This window comes from Electrona antarctica (genome assembly GCF_951216825.1).
Source record: "Electrona antarctica genome assembly, chromosome: 5".
Lineage (NCBI taxonomy): Eukaryota > Metazoa > Chordata > Actinopteri > Myctophiformes > Myctophidae > Electrona > Electrona antarctica.
Genome location: NC_136810.1, coordinates 42,758,662 through 42,776,329, shown reverse-complemented (window position 1 = coordinate 42,776,329; position 17,668 = coordinate 42,758,662). Strand labels below are relative to the sequence as shown.

Here is a 17,668-nt window from a genome sequence, read left to right as displayed (position 1 = left end):
ACCCTGTCACCTCCTGACCTAGCTGACGCACCCCCCAACGCTCAGTCTGTGCACCCTGTCACCTCCTGACCTAGCTGACGCACCCCCCAACACTCAGTCTTGTTGTATTTGGACCACCGCAAATGATACATTTTTTAATATGATTATGGCAAATAATCACTGAATGTCACTGAGAGACATGCAGCTGCTCTATACATCTCCTTACAACAGTGGTTTACCGGACTACTAAATAAAAACTAAGCTATGATGACTAAAACTAAGGCTAAATATACTGACAATTTTGTCAACAAATAAAAACTAGAATAAAATGTTAGGAAGGGACTAGTGGACAAGAGATCCAGTATGTCATTTTACAATTAGTTGCATGCTGAAAATAGACTATTACTACTGATCTACAAGCTTGTAGATCAGCTATTTTCAGCAAGTGTAAAATATGTCATTACGACGGCATCAAGGCCTGCCAAAATACATTTTGTTCGACTAAATCAACTGTAGATTAGAGTCGACTAAAATATTATATTTTGTCGACTAAAACTAGACTAACAGTAAAACATTACAGGTGACTAAAATGTGACTAAAAGTAAATGAAAACTATTCAAGAGACTAAAACAAAAATCTAAATGTACTGCCAAAACCAACACTGTTTTGCCGTTAGTGTTAAATAACACCACAAAACCGCCATTACCCTTTTCATGTTGCGCACCCCCTAGAGAGCGTCTGCGCACCACAAGGGGTGCACGCACTAGTTTGGGAACCCCTGGATAGATGATACTTTGTACATGTGTTGAATTTAGCAATTTTAAGAAGAAAAAATAAAACAAGAGTTTAGTTACTTTTTTCATTCCATATTGCTACACTTGGTCTACCGATATATGTGTGTAATCTCTGGGTTCATGTCAAGGTGCGGGTTTGTCCAAATGTGTTCAAATACAATATCCATGTATTTGCCAAAGAATCACTGTGTTTACCTATTTGTAGTTACATCACTATCCACACGTTTCACAGAGATTATTGTGATGCGTATTGTATCGCTGTTAAAATGTATTTACACCCCTAATATATGTATTGTTACACCCCTAATATAATATCTATATATATATATATATATATATATATATATATATATATACACACACACACACACACACACACACACACACACACACACACACACACACACACACACATAATGTTTTGCTATTTTTGAATTGTAATCCTGAAAAGTAACCGGTTCATTTAATTTCAAATGCATTTAGTTATAGTTATGTTAACTTTATTAAGTAAATACAAATACATTGGACATAAAAAAATAAATTTTAATACTAGCGGAAATCAATAAGATATCAGTATTCTGATATTAACCTGCGGGCCGCATTAAGTGATAGTGGGGGCCGCATGTGGCCCCCGGGCCGCCAGTATGTATGACTGGACTGCTCATGATTAACACAAACATACAGCCCGCTAATCCTAACAGCTCCACGTGGCTACAACTCAGTATATAGACAGGGAAGGATCAGGTGATGTTCAACTGAACATGCAAGGGCAACATGCGTGACCTACAGTATGTCTTTGAACATAGTATGATTGTTGGTGCATGATGTGGTGGTTGTAGCTGCATCTAGTCTTGCTTTGCCAGACTCTTGCAATGTTCAAATGCTTCCATCATACAGTCTGGAGGAACGGAAGTTCTACCATGAGTAAGCGATAAAGCGGAAGTGGAGACTCCTCCCCACTTCTGTTTCATCTTTACAGTCGCGCAAATTTATCCTAATATAAATAGAAATCATCTAAGCTTGTCACTGAGAGACATGCAGCTGCTCTATACATCTCCTTACAACAGTGGTTTACCGGACTACTAAATAAAAACTAAGCTATGATGACTAAAACTAAGGCTAAATATACTGACAATTTTGTCAACAAATAAAAACTAGAATAAAATGTTAGGAAGGGACTAGTGGACAAGAGATCCAGTATGTCATTTTACAATTAGTTGCATGCTGAAAATAGACTATTACTACTGATCTACAAGCTTGTAGATCAGCTATTTTCAGCAAGTGTAAAATATGTCATTACGACGGCATCAAGGCCTGCCAAAATACATTTTGTTCGACTAAATCAACTGTAGATTAGAGTCGACTAAAATATTATATTTTGTCGACTAAAACTAGACTAACAGTAAAACATTACAGGTGACTAAAATGTGACTAAAAGTAAATGAAAACTATTCAAGAGACTAAAACAAAAATCTAAATGTACTGCCAAAACCAACACTGTTTTGCCGTTAGTGTTAAATAACACCACAAAACCGCCATTACCCTTTTCATGTTGCGCACCCCCTAGAGAGCGTCTGCGCACCACAAGGGGTGCACGCACTAGTTTGGGAACCCCTGGATAGATGATACTTTGTACATGTGTTGAATTTAGCAATTTTAAGAAGAAAAAAGAAAACAAGAGTTTAGTTACTTTTTTCATTCCATATTGCTACACTTGGTCTACCGATATATGTGTGTAATCTCTGGGTTCATGTCAAGGTGCGGGTTTGTCCAAATGTGTTCAAATACAATATCCATGTATTTGCCAAAGAATCACTGTGTTTACCTATTTGTAGTTACATCACTATCCACACGTTTCACAGAGATTATTGTGATGCGTATTGTATCGCTGTTAAAATGTATTTACACCCCTAATATATGTATTGTTACACCCCTAATATAATATCTATATATATATATATATATATATATATAGACACACACACACACACACACACACACACACACACACACACACACACACACACACACACACACACACACACACACACACACACACACACACACACACACACACACACACACACACACACACACACACACACACACACACACACACACACACACACATAATGTTTTGCTATTTTTGAATTGTAATCCTGAAAAGTAACCGGTTCATTTAATTTCAAATGCATTTAGTTATAGTTATGTTAACTTTATTAAGTAAATACAAATACATTGGACATAAAAAAATACATTTTAATACTAGCGGAAATCAATAAGATATCAGTATTCTGATATTAACCTGCGGGCCGCATTAAGTGATAGTGGGGGCCGCATGTGGCCCCCGGGCCGCCAGTATGTATGACTGGACTGCTCATGATTAACACAAACATACAGCCCGCTAATCCTAACAGCTCCACGTGGCTACAACTCAGTATATAGAGACAGGGAAGGATCCGGTGATGTTCAACTGAACATGCAAGGGCAACATGCGTGACCTACAGTATGTCTTTGAACATAGTATGATTGTTGGTGCATGATGTGGTGGTTGTAGCTGCATCTAGTCTTGCTTTGCCAGACTCTTGCAATGTTCAAATGCTTCCATCATACAGTCTGGAGGAACGGAAGTTCTACCATGAGTAAGCGATAAAGCGGAAGTGGAGACTCCTCCCCACTTCTGTTTCATCTTTACAGTCGCGCAAATTTATCCTAATATAAATAGAAATCATCTAAGCTTGTCACTGAGAGACATGCAGCTGCTCTATACATCTCCTTACAACAGTGGTTTACCGGACTACTAAATAAAAACTAAGCTATGATGACTAAAACTAAGACTAAATATACTGACAATTTTGTTAACAAATAAAAACTAGAATAAAATGTTAGGAAGGGACTAGTGGACAAGAGATCCAGTATGTCATTTTACAATTAGTTGCATGCTGAAAATAGACTATTACTACTGATCTACAAGCTTGTAGATCAGCTATTTTCAGCAAGTGTAAAATATGTCATTACGACGGCATCAAGGCCTGCCAAAATACATTTTGTTCGACTAAATCAACTGTAGATTAGAGTCGACTAAAATCTTATATTTCGTCGACTAAAACTAGACTAACAGTAAAACATTACAGGTGACTAAAATGTGACTAAAAGTAAATGAAAACTATTCAAGAGACTAAAACAAAAATCTAAATGTACTGCCAAAACCAACACTGTTTTGCCGTTAGTGTTAAATAACGCCACAAAACCGCCATTACCCTTTTCATGTTGCGCACCCCCTAGAGAGCGTCTGCGCACCACAAGGGGTGCACGCACTACAGTTTGGGAACCCCTGGATAGATGATACTTTGTACATGTGTTGAATTTAGCAATTTTAAGAAGAAAAAAGAAAACAAGAGTTTAGTTACTTTTTTCATTCCATATTGCTACACTTGGTCTACCGATATATGTGTGTAATCTCTGGGTTCATGTCAAGGTGCGGGTTTGTCCAAATGTGTTCAAATACAATATCCATGTATTTGCCAAAGAATCACTGTGTTTACCTATTTGTAGTTACATCACTATCCACACGTTTCACAGAGATTATTGTGATGCGTATTGTATCGCTGTTAAAATGTATTTACACCCCTAATATAATATCTATATATATATACACACACACACACACACACACACACACACACATAATGTTTTGCTATTTTTGAATTGTAATCCTGAAAAGTAACCTGTTCATTTAATTTCAAATGCATTTAGTTATAGTTATGTTAACTTTATGAAGTAAATACAAATACATTGGACATAAAAAAATACATTTTAATACTAGCGGAAATCAATAAGATATCAGTATTCTGATATTAACCTGCGGGCCGCATTAAGTGATAGTGGGGGCCGCATGTGGCCCCCGGGCCGCCAGTATGTATGACTGGACTGCTCATGATTAACACAATCATACAGCCCGCTAATCCTAACAGCTCCACGTGGCTACAACTCAGTATATAGACAGGGAAGGATCAGGTGATGTTCAACTGAACATGCAAGGGCAACATGCGTGACCTACAGTATGTCTTTGAACATAGTATGATTGTTGGTGCATGATGTGGTGGTTGTAGCTGCATCTAGTCTTGCTTTGCCAGACTCTTGCAATGTTCAAATGCTTCCATCATACAGTCTGGAGGAACGGAAGTTCTACCATGAGTAAGCGATAAAGCGGAAGTGGAGACTCCTCCCCACTTCCGTTTCATCTTTACAGTCGCGCAAATTTATCCTAATATAAATAGAAATCATCTAAGCTTGCTCCTTAGTATAAATGGAAATAAAAACTGAAAATGTAAAATATATTTTCGTGAACGGAAATGGCATCTTCCTTACTCGGATTTCAGGTGTAGTTCCAGACTCTCTATAGCATTCGGAGATTGTGGAATAGTTATCCCGGCTACGCGGAGACTAAGCTCCATCCCTTCTGGGGACAGGGCGGAATAATTTTGAAACATCCAAAAACATGCACCGTAGCACCTGTTGCATCCCAGTCCTCAACCAGTTTAAATATTTCCTGCTGCACCTGATACAGATATAGGCATTTCCTGTCCATCAAACCCATAAGGGAGGTGTCAGGAAAACCCTGCCTTTTACTGTGACTCGTGAGGCAGAGTACTCCTCCTCAGTATTACACAAACAAGGCAACGTGAGCTTATTAGCAGCTGTGACCTAAACACTGGGAGGGAGGGGAAAAAAGGCCACTTGTCTTAATTGAGGACAGAGTAGCGAGTCCATAGACAGCCACCTGTGAGAGTGTCACCAAGAGCAGCTGTTCCTCTTTAGCATACAGGAAGGCTTGTTCCTGCCTAAGTGGGGGGGCTGCCTGGCTGGACACGTGTCCTGGTGGGAGCTCCTGTGTGTGGGTGGAGATGTTCGATAGAGGGATGGAGCCACATAAAGCCTTGTGGGAGCATTTACCCTTTTGCCTCAGTGCTTTTAGTGGACAGATAAATGCCATTCTTCCATTCACTACCATAAAAAAGGCAATGGAAAAATTACACTGGTTATATGCAAACGGTGTCCTTGCTGGTTGTTTAATGTGAGGAATATGTCAACCCTGCCTAGTCCCTATGTTTTCTAACTTGGCAGGCACTAAGGCTTGCTCACCTGCCCCTGGCAGGTAAATCAAACTTTCTGGCAGGTGGAGTTTTGTTTTCAGGTCGCCCGACCAGGCAAGTGCTTGTTTGAGAGGCGACGCAAGTTCACGCAACCGTCTATAAACACAACTCGAGATATCTGTCTAAACACCTGAACGTGGCGAGAGCACTGTCTTCCGGTCTGTAAAATAAGAGCACAGCTTACCTATAATGTGCCATTTTCACAGTTGCTACAACTTAAAAATATATGATAACAAGTGTGAACCCATAGTCATATTCATAGCTATGTAGGTATTTGGCATAAAAATGGAGGTATGATATTTATCGTCAACGACAAACATCATACCTCCATTAAAAAAAAATATAATGGACAATTTACTTAGAACATGACCTGTACTTGCTTGACGGGAAGTATTTCTGAGACAAGTGTCAACCCCTGCTTGTTTTTTTTTGAGTGGTGCTAGCCACTCCTATAGACACAATTTGTGTCCCTGGCTGGGTCTGTCCGTTCGACCACGGAAATAGCGTTTGTAGACCACCAAGTGTCACTGTTGTGCGCGCACGCACGCGCGCGCGCACGCGCACGCACGCGCACGCGCGCGCGCGCGCGTGTGCACGCGCACACGCGCGCGCGCGTGTGCACGCGCACACGCGCGCACACACACACACACACACACACACACACACACACACACACACACACACACACACACACACACACACACACACACACACACACACACACACACACACACACACACACACACACACACACACACACACACACACACACACACACACACACACACACACACACACACACACACACACACACACACACACACACACACACACACACACACACACACACACCTACTACTACTCAGTTCAGACGTGTCTGATTTTTACTTTGTAAGAAACACAAGGAATAGTGATTGTACATAGAAGACAGAGGGGAAAACAAACATAATTCAGATGATTGGACCCAACGTGTCATTTAATTTCACAAATGACACATGACATGATACTAAGCATAACCCAGCCTGGGTGTATTTCTCAAACCACAGTTTAGTTCAATTTAGGACGCCAAGCTAATACAGACTCAAGACATTGTAGAATCACTATTCTGTGTGTGGGGGGGGGGGGGGGGGAATACCAGGCATTACCAGGCATTGTTGAAAATACCAGATCCACCTGCTCACAACTCATTGCAACAGAACAGAATATTGCCTACACGGTATGTTCAAAGAGATTTGACTCAAGAGTGTTGAAATGTTGATAGTTTCTGGTCACACTGGTGCTGGTAGAGGTTACAAATAGCTTTTCTTGTTTCTTGTCTCACAGAAACAAGAAAAGTAAGGCAATTGGCCTTACTTAGAAAAGTCTTGCTGGGTTTAAATACTTGGCATTGAATAATGAAGAGATACAAAATAAGAAACCCTCCTTCCAGTGTCAGCATACCTTGGAGGTTCTGATGACGCTTGTTGATGCCACAGCAGGTAATGCCATCAAAGGGATGTGCAGATGGCGGGGGGCGGGGCCCACAAATGAATCATGTGGATAATGGCCTGCTTTAATGGGAGATGTAATGTCAAGATAGTTACATGTGGCAATAGTTCAGATTATCTGTATTCCATAACCAGGTGTGTCTGTATTCCTGATGATACTGAAAACCATTCCTTCAAGATAACAATACCTTCATACCGATCCACCACCAAGCCTACTACCGCCTTTCTTAGGAAATTAATCTAAAAGAGTCAGGAAATGTCTAGTGAATATTAGGAACTTTATACAAAAAAAAGAACTATCTAACATTCCGACAGTGAATTTCAACTGTATGACCATAACACTGGAATTAACTGAGATTTTAGAAAGGCCAAAGCTCATATATCCCTATAAAATAAAATAATGGAATTTTAGAATCTTTTATATAAGGAGAAAAGGCCACCTTCAGTGACTGCACCAGTGGAACAAAAAAAAAGAAAGTAAGAAAAGTGGCAGGCTAGAGGTCGTCTAAAAAAAGAATAAAATAACGTACACGTTTAAAGCTTCAAAATGAAAAATAAGCACTGTTTGAGCGATGTTGTCTGGGTGAGGCAGATATGGCGTGAGGAGCAGGTCTGAGCCCAAGATAGTCTCAACTAAGGCATCATTGTGTGGGAAGTCTATACAGCTCGACTATCATTGCCTGAGGCAGCCTTATCCAAGGCAACCTTATCCGAGGTATCACTGGCAGTCATAAGGCCGTCTGAGGGCATCTCCTCCACGTCAGCTCTGCCTGACACAGCCTTGACGTCGGCCATGTCTTCCAAACGCAGCTCATCAGAGCCTGCCGCCATGTTCACGGCAGCCCTGTCAGACATGTCCAGGGTGACTGTGTCAGCTGCTACTATGTCAGTCGCTTTGGCTGCCATGTCCAAGGGAAGCTTATGGTGGGCAGACATGTCAAAAGTATTATTCTTCCGATCGGGGACTACGTGGTCTGAGAAAGCTCCGCTGTCCATGGATGCCCTGTCCGTGGTCGCTTGGTCTGCAAGCGGCCTGTCCGTGGCCACCTGGTCTGCAACAGCCCAGTTTGTAGCATGCTGGGCCTGGGCGGGCTTCTCCACATAGAAGAGGATGTAGGCCTTGGCCTTCCTCACCGTGTCCTCCTGGGTCAGGGTCACCGTGCTATCGTTGAAGTGGTACCAACGACCCTCGTGGCTGCCGTATGCCGTGTAATGTCCCGATCCAATCCTGTCAAAGAGAAGATTGCATCACGTTTGACTTCATGCAACATCCGACACACAGGGCAAAAGTGAGGACCACGATGGAAATAAGTAAGTCCTTCAATTTTGTATTAACCATTATCTTGTGCAAAGGTTTTTTTTTCACTTAATTTTTATTGATGAAAAGACAACAAGGCAAAACAAAGACAATACGGGAAAAAAAAGAACAAAAGGAGGAAGACAAAAACAAAAAATACAAGGTTAATACCCATTTCAATGCTTAACTCCATTATTGCCACTAGGTGGTAGCATAAGCACACCTAACCTATGCCACCCGTTCGCTCTCACTCTACGATCCTCGTTTCATTTCCGGGTTATTCAGTGAGGTGGGGGCTGTTGTTGTGAGGACATTGGTCGTTAGCCGCAAGCTCATACCCCTTAACTCTCGTTACAAACAGTTACATGTGCGCAGCGATGCGATGCAAACTCACAAATGATTTACGATCGTCGGGATGCGTGACAGCTCACCATGGACAGCGCTCGAAGCTTTAGAGATACAAGGCTTTGAAAATCCTATCATAATGGAGGCTCAATGGAGCTAGATTTAAAAATCCCATAGCTGGTGAGGACGGAGGCTCTCCATAGCAACCGGAGCAATGCTAAAAGGTACATTGACGGTAGCCACTTATAGTATACGGTTGTCTACGAACATGTACGCGTAGTTAGCACCTTTAGTACCTTAGACCTAGGGCTACGATTATAATCGTAGATAGCAGAGAAAAAGTTAATGGACAAGTTAAACAAGTGTTTTTTTGGCCCTCGTTGCCAACGAAAATTCACGGAAATGGATTTATCTCCAGTGTTTGTTTTTTCCACCCAGTTTATCAGCAAGGCATGCCGTTTTCGGCAACAAACGTATCGGCTATCCAGATGTCGTCAGTGTCCTGACTCCTGACGACGGCTGGATAGCCCAAACGTTTGCATCATGGTGCTGTAAAGAAATGAGACTGACTCTTGTTATATAAACTATATCATAATGTCTACAATGAGTATAAATCAGGCTTTATGGATTTACTGTTGCCTATGACAATGACAAAAAGTGGTGGATGAGATGCTGACTGTGCCAAGCACTGGGTGTGCAACACAATTTAGGCATTTAGCAGACACGTATCGTGTGGATTATGTTAGCGGCAATACTTCCAATATGATGACCCATTTATGAAGATATCACCCCCAGCATGTCTGGTGATAGTGATAATCCCACTGGATTTAAACAGTGTCTCCATGCATGAGGAAGGAGGGTTATGAAACATTTACAACCCTATATGCAGTCATAGGATACTTAGACGGGAACTCACCTATGCTTTCTATGGCATAGGCAGCTCCCGGCAGGATCCGCCGGGAGAAACTAGACGCAGCTGCAGGGCATGAGACTAATTAATTAGAGCAACAGAGAGAGAGGAGTGTGTGTGCGTGTGTGCTTCAATTTAGTAAAGGTGCAGACGATCAGTAATCCTGAGGGAGCGACGTTTGCGCTACTGTATGCCGAATTTAAGTCGACTCGGCCCTCATACTTTTCTTTTTCTCCCTGGAAATAAAAATGTCTGGGTTTCCGAGGCAATAGGATACTTGATTTCAGCATACGTTTAGAGTGAGCTGCGCTGTCCCCTCTCGCAAACCTTTCAGCAACAAGTTAATTATAACTGAGGCAATGCCGGTTGGGAGTGCAAGCCCCTTGGGTTATGCAATACCCATTGTTCCCACTGTCAGAATACTCAATGCAGTACTACCCATTACAGTACTTGGAGGCAGTGGTGAAAGTGGCCCGGTTGCGATCCAGAGTGGTGCTCTGGCAAAGGATTCTGTGCCGAAACGCCACTCCGTTAGGAAAAGCAGACGGCAGCTGTCAAAATGCCATATTAAATAACCTGCCACTGTGCTACAAACGCATGTCCAAGAAGAAAACATAACCTACTAATGTCAGATTAACACACACAAGTGTTATTAGTTACATTTTCTAATAAAGTGCTTCTGAATTGTTCCAGTGTGTTTGTGTTAGTCAGCGTAATCCATGCGTTCTGTGTTTATTTATTCAACAAAGAGAAGTTTTGTCCACTATGGGCTTTGCAGTTGGAGCTCTGGTATTGACCGGATACGGAAACATCCTTTCTCCGTGCCTATGCTGTGTGTCTAGTCGAAGGAGGATGATGGTGGTGTGCAAAAAATACCGGATACAGTAGGCGGGCTATGACAAATTTAATTCAAAACATGTTTCTGGACCCAACATGCCACTGACCATTGGTATGGAAGGTAGTCCTTTAATACAGTCTCATTAAACAAATACATTTGCCCCACCATAGTTCCAGCAGGAAATGCACATCCATTCTGTTGCTGTGGTTCAGGAGTTAAGAGTTTCGATCCCTGGCTCTTCCTGTCTTTGTGCTGAAGGTAAGAGTTCTCAAATTCTGCCCGAGCGCGATCCGACGACTTTTCAGGCCGGGCCGGGACTAACATTATGCTAATTAGCCAGGCTCGGCCGAGCCTCGGGTCGGCCCAGTTAGGTCCAGGCCTTCATTTTCAGGCCCGTTGAGAACTCTAGTCGAAGTGTCCTTGAGCAAGACACTGAACCCCCGCTTATGCTGTTGTGGATCCTTTTTTGGCACTCGCCGACAAAACTCCTGATCTGACGCAAGATCGGGCTTTGATCACAGAGATTTTGCTCGCCGTATGTGAAAGGGGCTGCGAGAAGATCTAGTGCCGATAAAAGCGCTCGCCGACGCCTCCCCGACCGATTCTGAATATCTAGCAGGTTTGATATTTGGCTCTCTCGCTGACTGGACATCATACAGTATGAACTGGGTTGCGACCGCGTCCCGAGAAATCCTGTATTACAGCCAATGAGAGCACAACTTCACTGACAGCTGCATGCATGTGCTCACAGCCACTGTCTGTCGACTGTAGGCTATCGATATATGATCAGATCATGATATTCCTAAATCCCTGTGTCGTACATATTGGTAGCTATAATACGGCCGAGCTACACCAGGCTTTTCGTGCGCGTTTACGCAAGCCCCGCGTACGTGCACTTAAAATAGGACTGGACCTAAATGTGCGTGTGTGCGTATACACGTAAACGCGTGCTGAAAAGCCTGCTGTAGGGCCACCGTTATATGAGCCCAACTGCCCAACATTGCTGTTGCACACTTGAATAATGTTGATAAACCGCATCATTCAACGCTGCAAACTTTTGGACGTGAGTTGTCAAAATGAATTGGAATAAAAAACAAATGATGTCGCCTATAGAGAGCCTATGTATCGGGTCTGGATCGCATCTTGGTGAACTCTTGCAGTGTGTGATGCCTAGTCGGCGACCAATCGTCACACAGATGTAATGACAGTCGATTTAAAAAAACTACTCCTGTAGTGTGAAATACATAACGATCTGATAACGATCTGATGACTCGCTGACAACTTTAAAACTCCTACAGTGTGTAGGGGCCATTACTTCTTCTTTAAAACTCCTACAGTGTGTAGGGGCCATTACTTCTTCTTTAAAACTCCTACAGTGTGTAGGGGCCATTACTTCTTCTTTAAAACTCCTACAGTGTGTAGGGGCCATTACTTCTTCTTTAAAACTCCCACAGTGTGTAGGGGCCATTACTTCTTCTTTAAAACTCCTACAGTGTGTAGGGGCCATTACTTCTTCTTTAAAACTCCTACAGTGTGTAGGGGCCATTACTTCTTCTTTAAAACTCCTACAGTGTGTAGGGGCCATTACTTCTTCTTTAAAACTCCTACAGTGTGTAGGGGCCATTACTTCTTCTTTAAAACTCCTACAGTGTGTAGGGGCCATTACTTTAAAACTCCTACAGTGTGTAGGGACCATTACTTCTTCCAATGAGGGCGGTCCCTGCATGGTTGCCTCCACTGTCGGTGTGTGAATGTGTGAGAGAATTCGTGAATGTAACATACAATGCTTTGCATAAAGGCGCTATGCATAAAAATGCTATAGAAATCAGACCATTTACATACAAGACACAATTATGTAACTAAAAGTGGCATGGCCAGCACAGCAACACAGCTGCAGCGCAATATTGCTACCTAGTGGTCGATGGCAAAATAGCAACAGGTTTCAAAACAATATTAACCATTTTTCCTGTTCACATGGTGGAATGTTAAATTACAGCTTAAAAATGAAAATGCCGGCCCGGACAGTTAGCTCAACTGTCTTGTCCAAAATGGGTAAAATAAAATTGAATTGAAAAACGGTTTAAATAAAGGTTTTTGCATATCAATTAGTCAGCTTCTTTAAGGCAGCTGGTGCCACAGAGTGTAAATCGTGTTGGTAAGAGAGACCATTTATTTTATTTTATTAACGTTCAAGGCTACTCACCCGGCTCCATGATGTACCGCCACAGCAACAAGGTCATAAAGGCAACTTCCTGGCAAGGAATTCTCTGGCTGTGGAAATAGAACGGCAGCATGAGAAGTCTTCTAAATGAGTTTTGCACATCACAACTAGAGCCCGACCGCCGACCGGTCGTTTGTTTTGCCGATATATATCGGCCATTTTCACGTGTATTTTACCCCCATTGTGCTGAATATAACATTTTTCCAATGTATATATCCTGAAAAACTGGGTTGTATTATAAATCGGGGACTAGACTATTTGACATTCAAAGTTATTTTTTCCACAAATGAGTCTTGAAAAATGGGGGCCGTGTTATAATCAGAGTTGTCTTATATTTGGGACAATACGGTACTTGTTTGCTTGTTCAGTGTTCACTTCATTAATGTTTGCTTGTTCAGTGTTCACTTCATTAATGTTTGCTTGTTCAGTGTTCACTTCATTAATGTTTGCTTGTTCAGTGTTCACTTCATTAATGTTTGCTTGTTCAGTGTTCACTTCATTAATGTTTGCTTGTTCAGTGTTCACTTCATTAATGTTTGCTTGTTCAGTGTTCACTTCATTAATTTTTACTTATTTTATAATTAATTTATTTTGTGGGGTTTCAGTCAAGGACCAAAGTATCCGTGGGAAGCCACGGCGATATGCATGCACAGCTTCCCCACATTATATTATAAGTAATAATAACTTGGGTGCTCAGGTAGGCAAAACACAGCAGAATTCAGAACTGGTACTTACTGTATCAGAATTCAAGAATGTATTTACCTTAACGTAATTCATGAATAGGCTACTATTTCCTTCTAGACGGCCTGATTGAAAGAACCGTTTCTCTGCACAACCAGTAGAGATAATTCTATTTTCAGACAAAAGGGTGTCAATTTAATATTAATGTATGCATCTCATCTGACAAGCAAAATAGTGCCACCTACTGTTTATCTCATGAAACAACTCCTAATAAATCACATTAGTGGATGGAAACGTGCATGAATTCGCATTTCGTTTTGCCAACTTTCTGAAGATTTGCTTAATATTTGCGATTAATTTGAATGGAAACCCAGTGACTCATTGACATGAACCTTGACCTTCCCGGTGAAACCCGGAAATTCCCTGAAATGAGGAATGGGAATAAGAAGCCATGAATGAGCCTCAGGCAAATTTTATATAAAAAATTTACTGGTTTTATAATTGCAATCGAAATAAATGTACTTATGTAATTTTCATTACTGCGTTTCAGCATACATGTACTGTTTGTGTTACTGGTGTACAACTGACCTGAATCGTAAGAGAGCCTATAATGTGTTGCTATAGAAATTAAAATTATTGACCTGGTATTAGGTTACCAAGTCACAAGCTTTGCACAAGCATATCGAGAAGAAACCACCAAACTCCTAAATGTTCATTTTTCAGAAAATGAAAAATATATCTTTTTCAGGAAATGAAGAAAACCTTATAGCCTGCTGTATATTGAGAGGGAGAGGTGGTGGAGTTAGTTGTTTTAGCAGACAGTTTGAGGGTCCAACGGAGTTAAGAGGTTTTGTCCAAAATCTTTTTAATACTTTATTACTTTCCATTGGTTCAATATTTTTTTAATCAACACACAGAGGTAAATGGTGTTCAATAGCACTGATTTATGAAAAAAAAATCAAAACAAAAACCTCAAAAATGGAGTTAGGTGGTTTCCTCCAGACAGCAACGATATAGTACTTTTATGTTGGGCTTGGATCCATTGTTGTGTTCCCTCACCTCCAGTAAGTAGCCCCTCATGTCCAGGCCCTGCAGTGGGAACTCCACATAGGTGTCCACTTTATTTCTGAGATAGGCTGTCCAGTGAAACCGTTTCAGGTGCAGACACAACACCTACCAATGGGAACAACATGTTCACTGTTTTAGTCTCCTACATACAGTGTTCATTTAACTCTCAGAGTGTACAAATGGAACCTTACAAGTCCTTTTGGTTACATTAGTACACTTTCAGAGTGAAAAATGGATATGACAATTAAATGTGTAATGAAAATCAACAGGCAAATAATGTTAAAATAATGGAAAAAAATGGCTTTACAGTGGATTTGAATACTTGAAAAGATAAATTGCATTATCTTAAACCTTAGGCAGTTTCTGGATCCAGAACTTCTTGGTGGATTTCTGTCGTTTTTTACACTTATGACACAAGTACAGCTCCGTTTCGTCAAGCTCTTCCAGGTCTGTGAAGCTACGGAGGCAGTCTAAAAATAGAGAAGAAACACAGAAACTGCTCAGACACAGTCAGATCTTCTGCTTAGATGTGAAGGCTTCAGAACAAAGAGATAGGAGCGCGAAACAATAGTGGGGAGGTGCTGACCACAGGAGACAAACTTTTTATTTTAGTCAGTCTTTTGAATAAAATTCCATTTAGTTGTTGGTCTAGTTTTAGTCGACTAAATATAAGATTTTAGTCAACTAAATCTACAGTTGATTTAGTAGACTAAAATGTATTTTTGCAGGCCTTGATGCTGTTGTAATGGTTTATTTTACAGTAGCTGAAAATATTTGTTGACGAAATTGTCAATATATTTAGTCTTAATTTTTGTCATCGTAGCTTGTTTTGATTTAGTCGAGTGAAAAAAAGTAGTCGACAAACGTTTTTCCTCATAGTATTAGTCGACGAAATCAACACTGCTTCAAGTGATAACTTCTACAGCTGATGAAACAATGTTTTACCATGTAAGGTGCAAGTAGGGCCTGGTTTCTGGTCCTTGCTTCTTTTGACTCTAAACTGGCTGGGTATGTCCAAAGACAGATCTAGAGAAACATGCAGAAAAAGAAAAAAGGTGAAGCCTCTTTCTTGCTGCCACATGATGCTACCAACAAAGAACAGCAGCAAAATGTCTTACCAAGGAATGGATCGAACTTCTGAGATTCTGTCCCACAAATCAAGCAGTTGACTTCATTCTGCAACACTCCGCCAAACAAAGATGTGACAACTGTGGAGCTTCCATTTCTGAAATGAACCACAATCAAACGTAGGGTGGTTTTACAACTCAAATGTGTTCAAAACAAAAGGTTAAATTCTATAATGCAATAGTTTTAACTGCATTAAACAAAACTAGTGCAGTGCTTGTTTAGAGCGGGCCGGTTCTAGATAATTGTTCAGTGTCACACTCAACACATTTACATACAGACATTCCTATAGAACAGTTTGCCAAACAGTGTGTCGAGGACCCAGGCGCCCCACGAGTCCTCACTTCACACACGTGTGATTTAATATTAAATAAAGGGGCATTATACTGCTTTTCAAAATACTTTGTATAAACACAATACTTTTTTCTGATCAGATTTGTCCATATCGATTGCATTTTGGCTACTTTCCACTACATTGGGAAGTGGGACCACAATGTGCTGACCAGCACTGTGCAAATTGGTGCGGCAGGCCTGCAAATCACTCTTGTGAACTTGTTAATACTGAATTGGTATGCATTTATTTATTTGATTAATCTAACGAATTTGTAGACATATTTTTGCCTACAAAATCAAGTGTAAATGTCTCAATGAAGAAAACGTATATTTTAATGAGTCAAACATTGCATTGTCTGTGGCTCACTGGGAGTGGGAGGCACCGAGTGCAGCGCAACGAGCTTGTAGATCTGCTATTTTTGAAAAATCTTAAAAACGTCTGCAAATCTTTGAATATATATCTTTTCACAGCGAACATTTTTAAACTCATATCTTTGCTTCCGGTGTTTGCTTTTGTAGAATATCAGGTCTTAATGGGTTAAACAAAATGGAGTTACTAGGCCCATACATGTAGCATTTCCCCCCTGGGGTGGAGATCCTGAGGCCATCCTGAGGCGGAGCAGTGCAGTCAGCCTTGCTGCGGCCGCTCTGGAGCTCCCGGTGAAGGTAATCCAAAAGGTAGCGCATGAACTCATGGGCATCCTGCTGCTGATAGCCCCTAGACACAAAAGAACATGAACTCATGGGCATCCTGCTGCTGATAACCCCTAGACATAAAACATGAACTCATGGGCATCCTGCTGCTGATAACCCCTAGACATAAAACAACATGAACTCATGGGCATCCTGCTGCTGATAACCCCTAGACACAAGAGAACATGAACTCATGGGCATCCTGCTGCTGATAGCCCCTAGACACAAGAGAACATGAACTCATGGGCATCCTGCTGCTGATAACCCCTAGACACAAAAGAACATGAACTCATGGGCATCCTGCTGCTGATAACCCCTAGACATAAAACAACATGAACTCATGGGCATCCTGCTGCTGATAACCCCTAGACATAAAACAACATGAACTCATGGGCATCCTGATGCTGATAGCCCCTAGACACAAAATAACATGAACTCATGGGCATCCTGCTGCTGATAACCCCTAGACACAAAAGAACATGAACTCATGGGCATCCTGCTGCTGATAACCCCTAGACACAAAAGAACATGAACTCATGGGCATCCTGCTGCTGATAACCCCTAGACACAAAAGAACATGAACTCATGGGCATCCTGCTGCTGATAACCCCTAGACACAAAAGAACATGAACTCATGGGCATCCTGCTGCTGATAACCCCTAGACATAAAACAACATGAACTCATGGGCATCCTGATGCCTATAGCCCCTAGACATAAAACAACATGAACTCATGGGCATC

The 17,668-nt window shown here is 41.4% G+C and overlaps 1 protein-coding gene across 1 annotated transcript in view; it reads right to left on the bottom strand.

The window, feature by feature from the left end:
• Positions 1-6,861: 6,861 nt before the first annotated feature.
• usp3 (ubiquitin specific peptidase 3) overlaps positions 6,862-17,668 on the bottom strand; it is a 28,495-nt gene continuing 17,688 nt past the window's right edge. The window contains exons 9-15 of the mRNA XM_079502445.1: positions 16,803-16,952; positions 15,895-16,001; positions 15,722-15,802; positions 15,128-15,246; positions 14,768-14,881; positions 13,010-13,077; positions 6,862-8,644 (exon numbers count right to left, since the gene is read on the bottom strand). Coding sequence (XP_079358571.1) covers positions 8,074-8,644; positions 13,010-13,077; positions 14,768-14,881; positions 15,128-15,246; positions 15,722-15,802; positions 15,895-16,001; positions 16,803-16,952 — 1,210 coding nt within the window. The 3' untranslated portion in view covers positions 6,862-8,073. The remainder of the gene's footprint in view (positions 8,645-13,009; positions 13,078-14,767; positions 14,882-15,127; positions 15,247-15,721; positions 15,803-15,894; positions 16,002-16,802; positions 16,953-17,668) is intronic.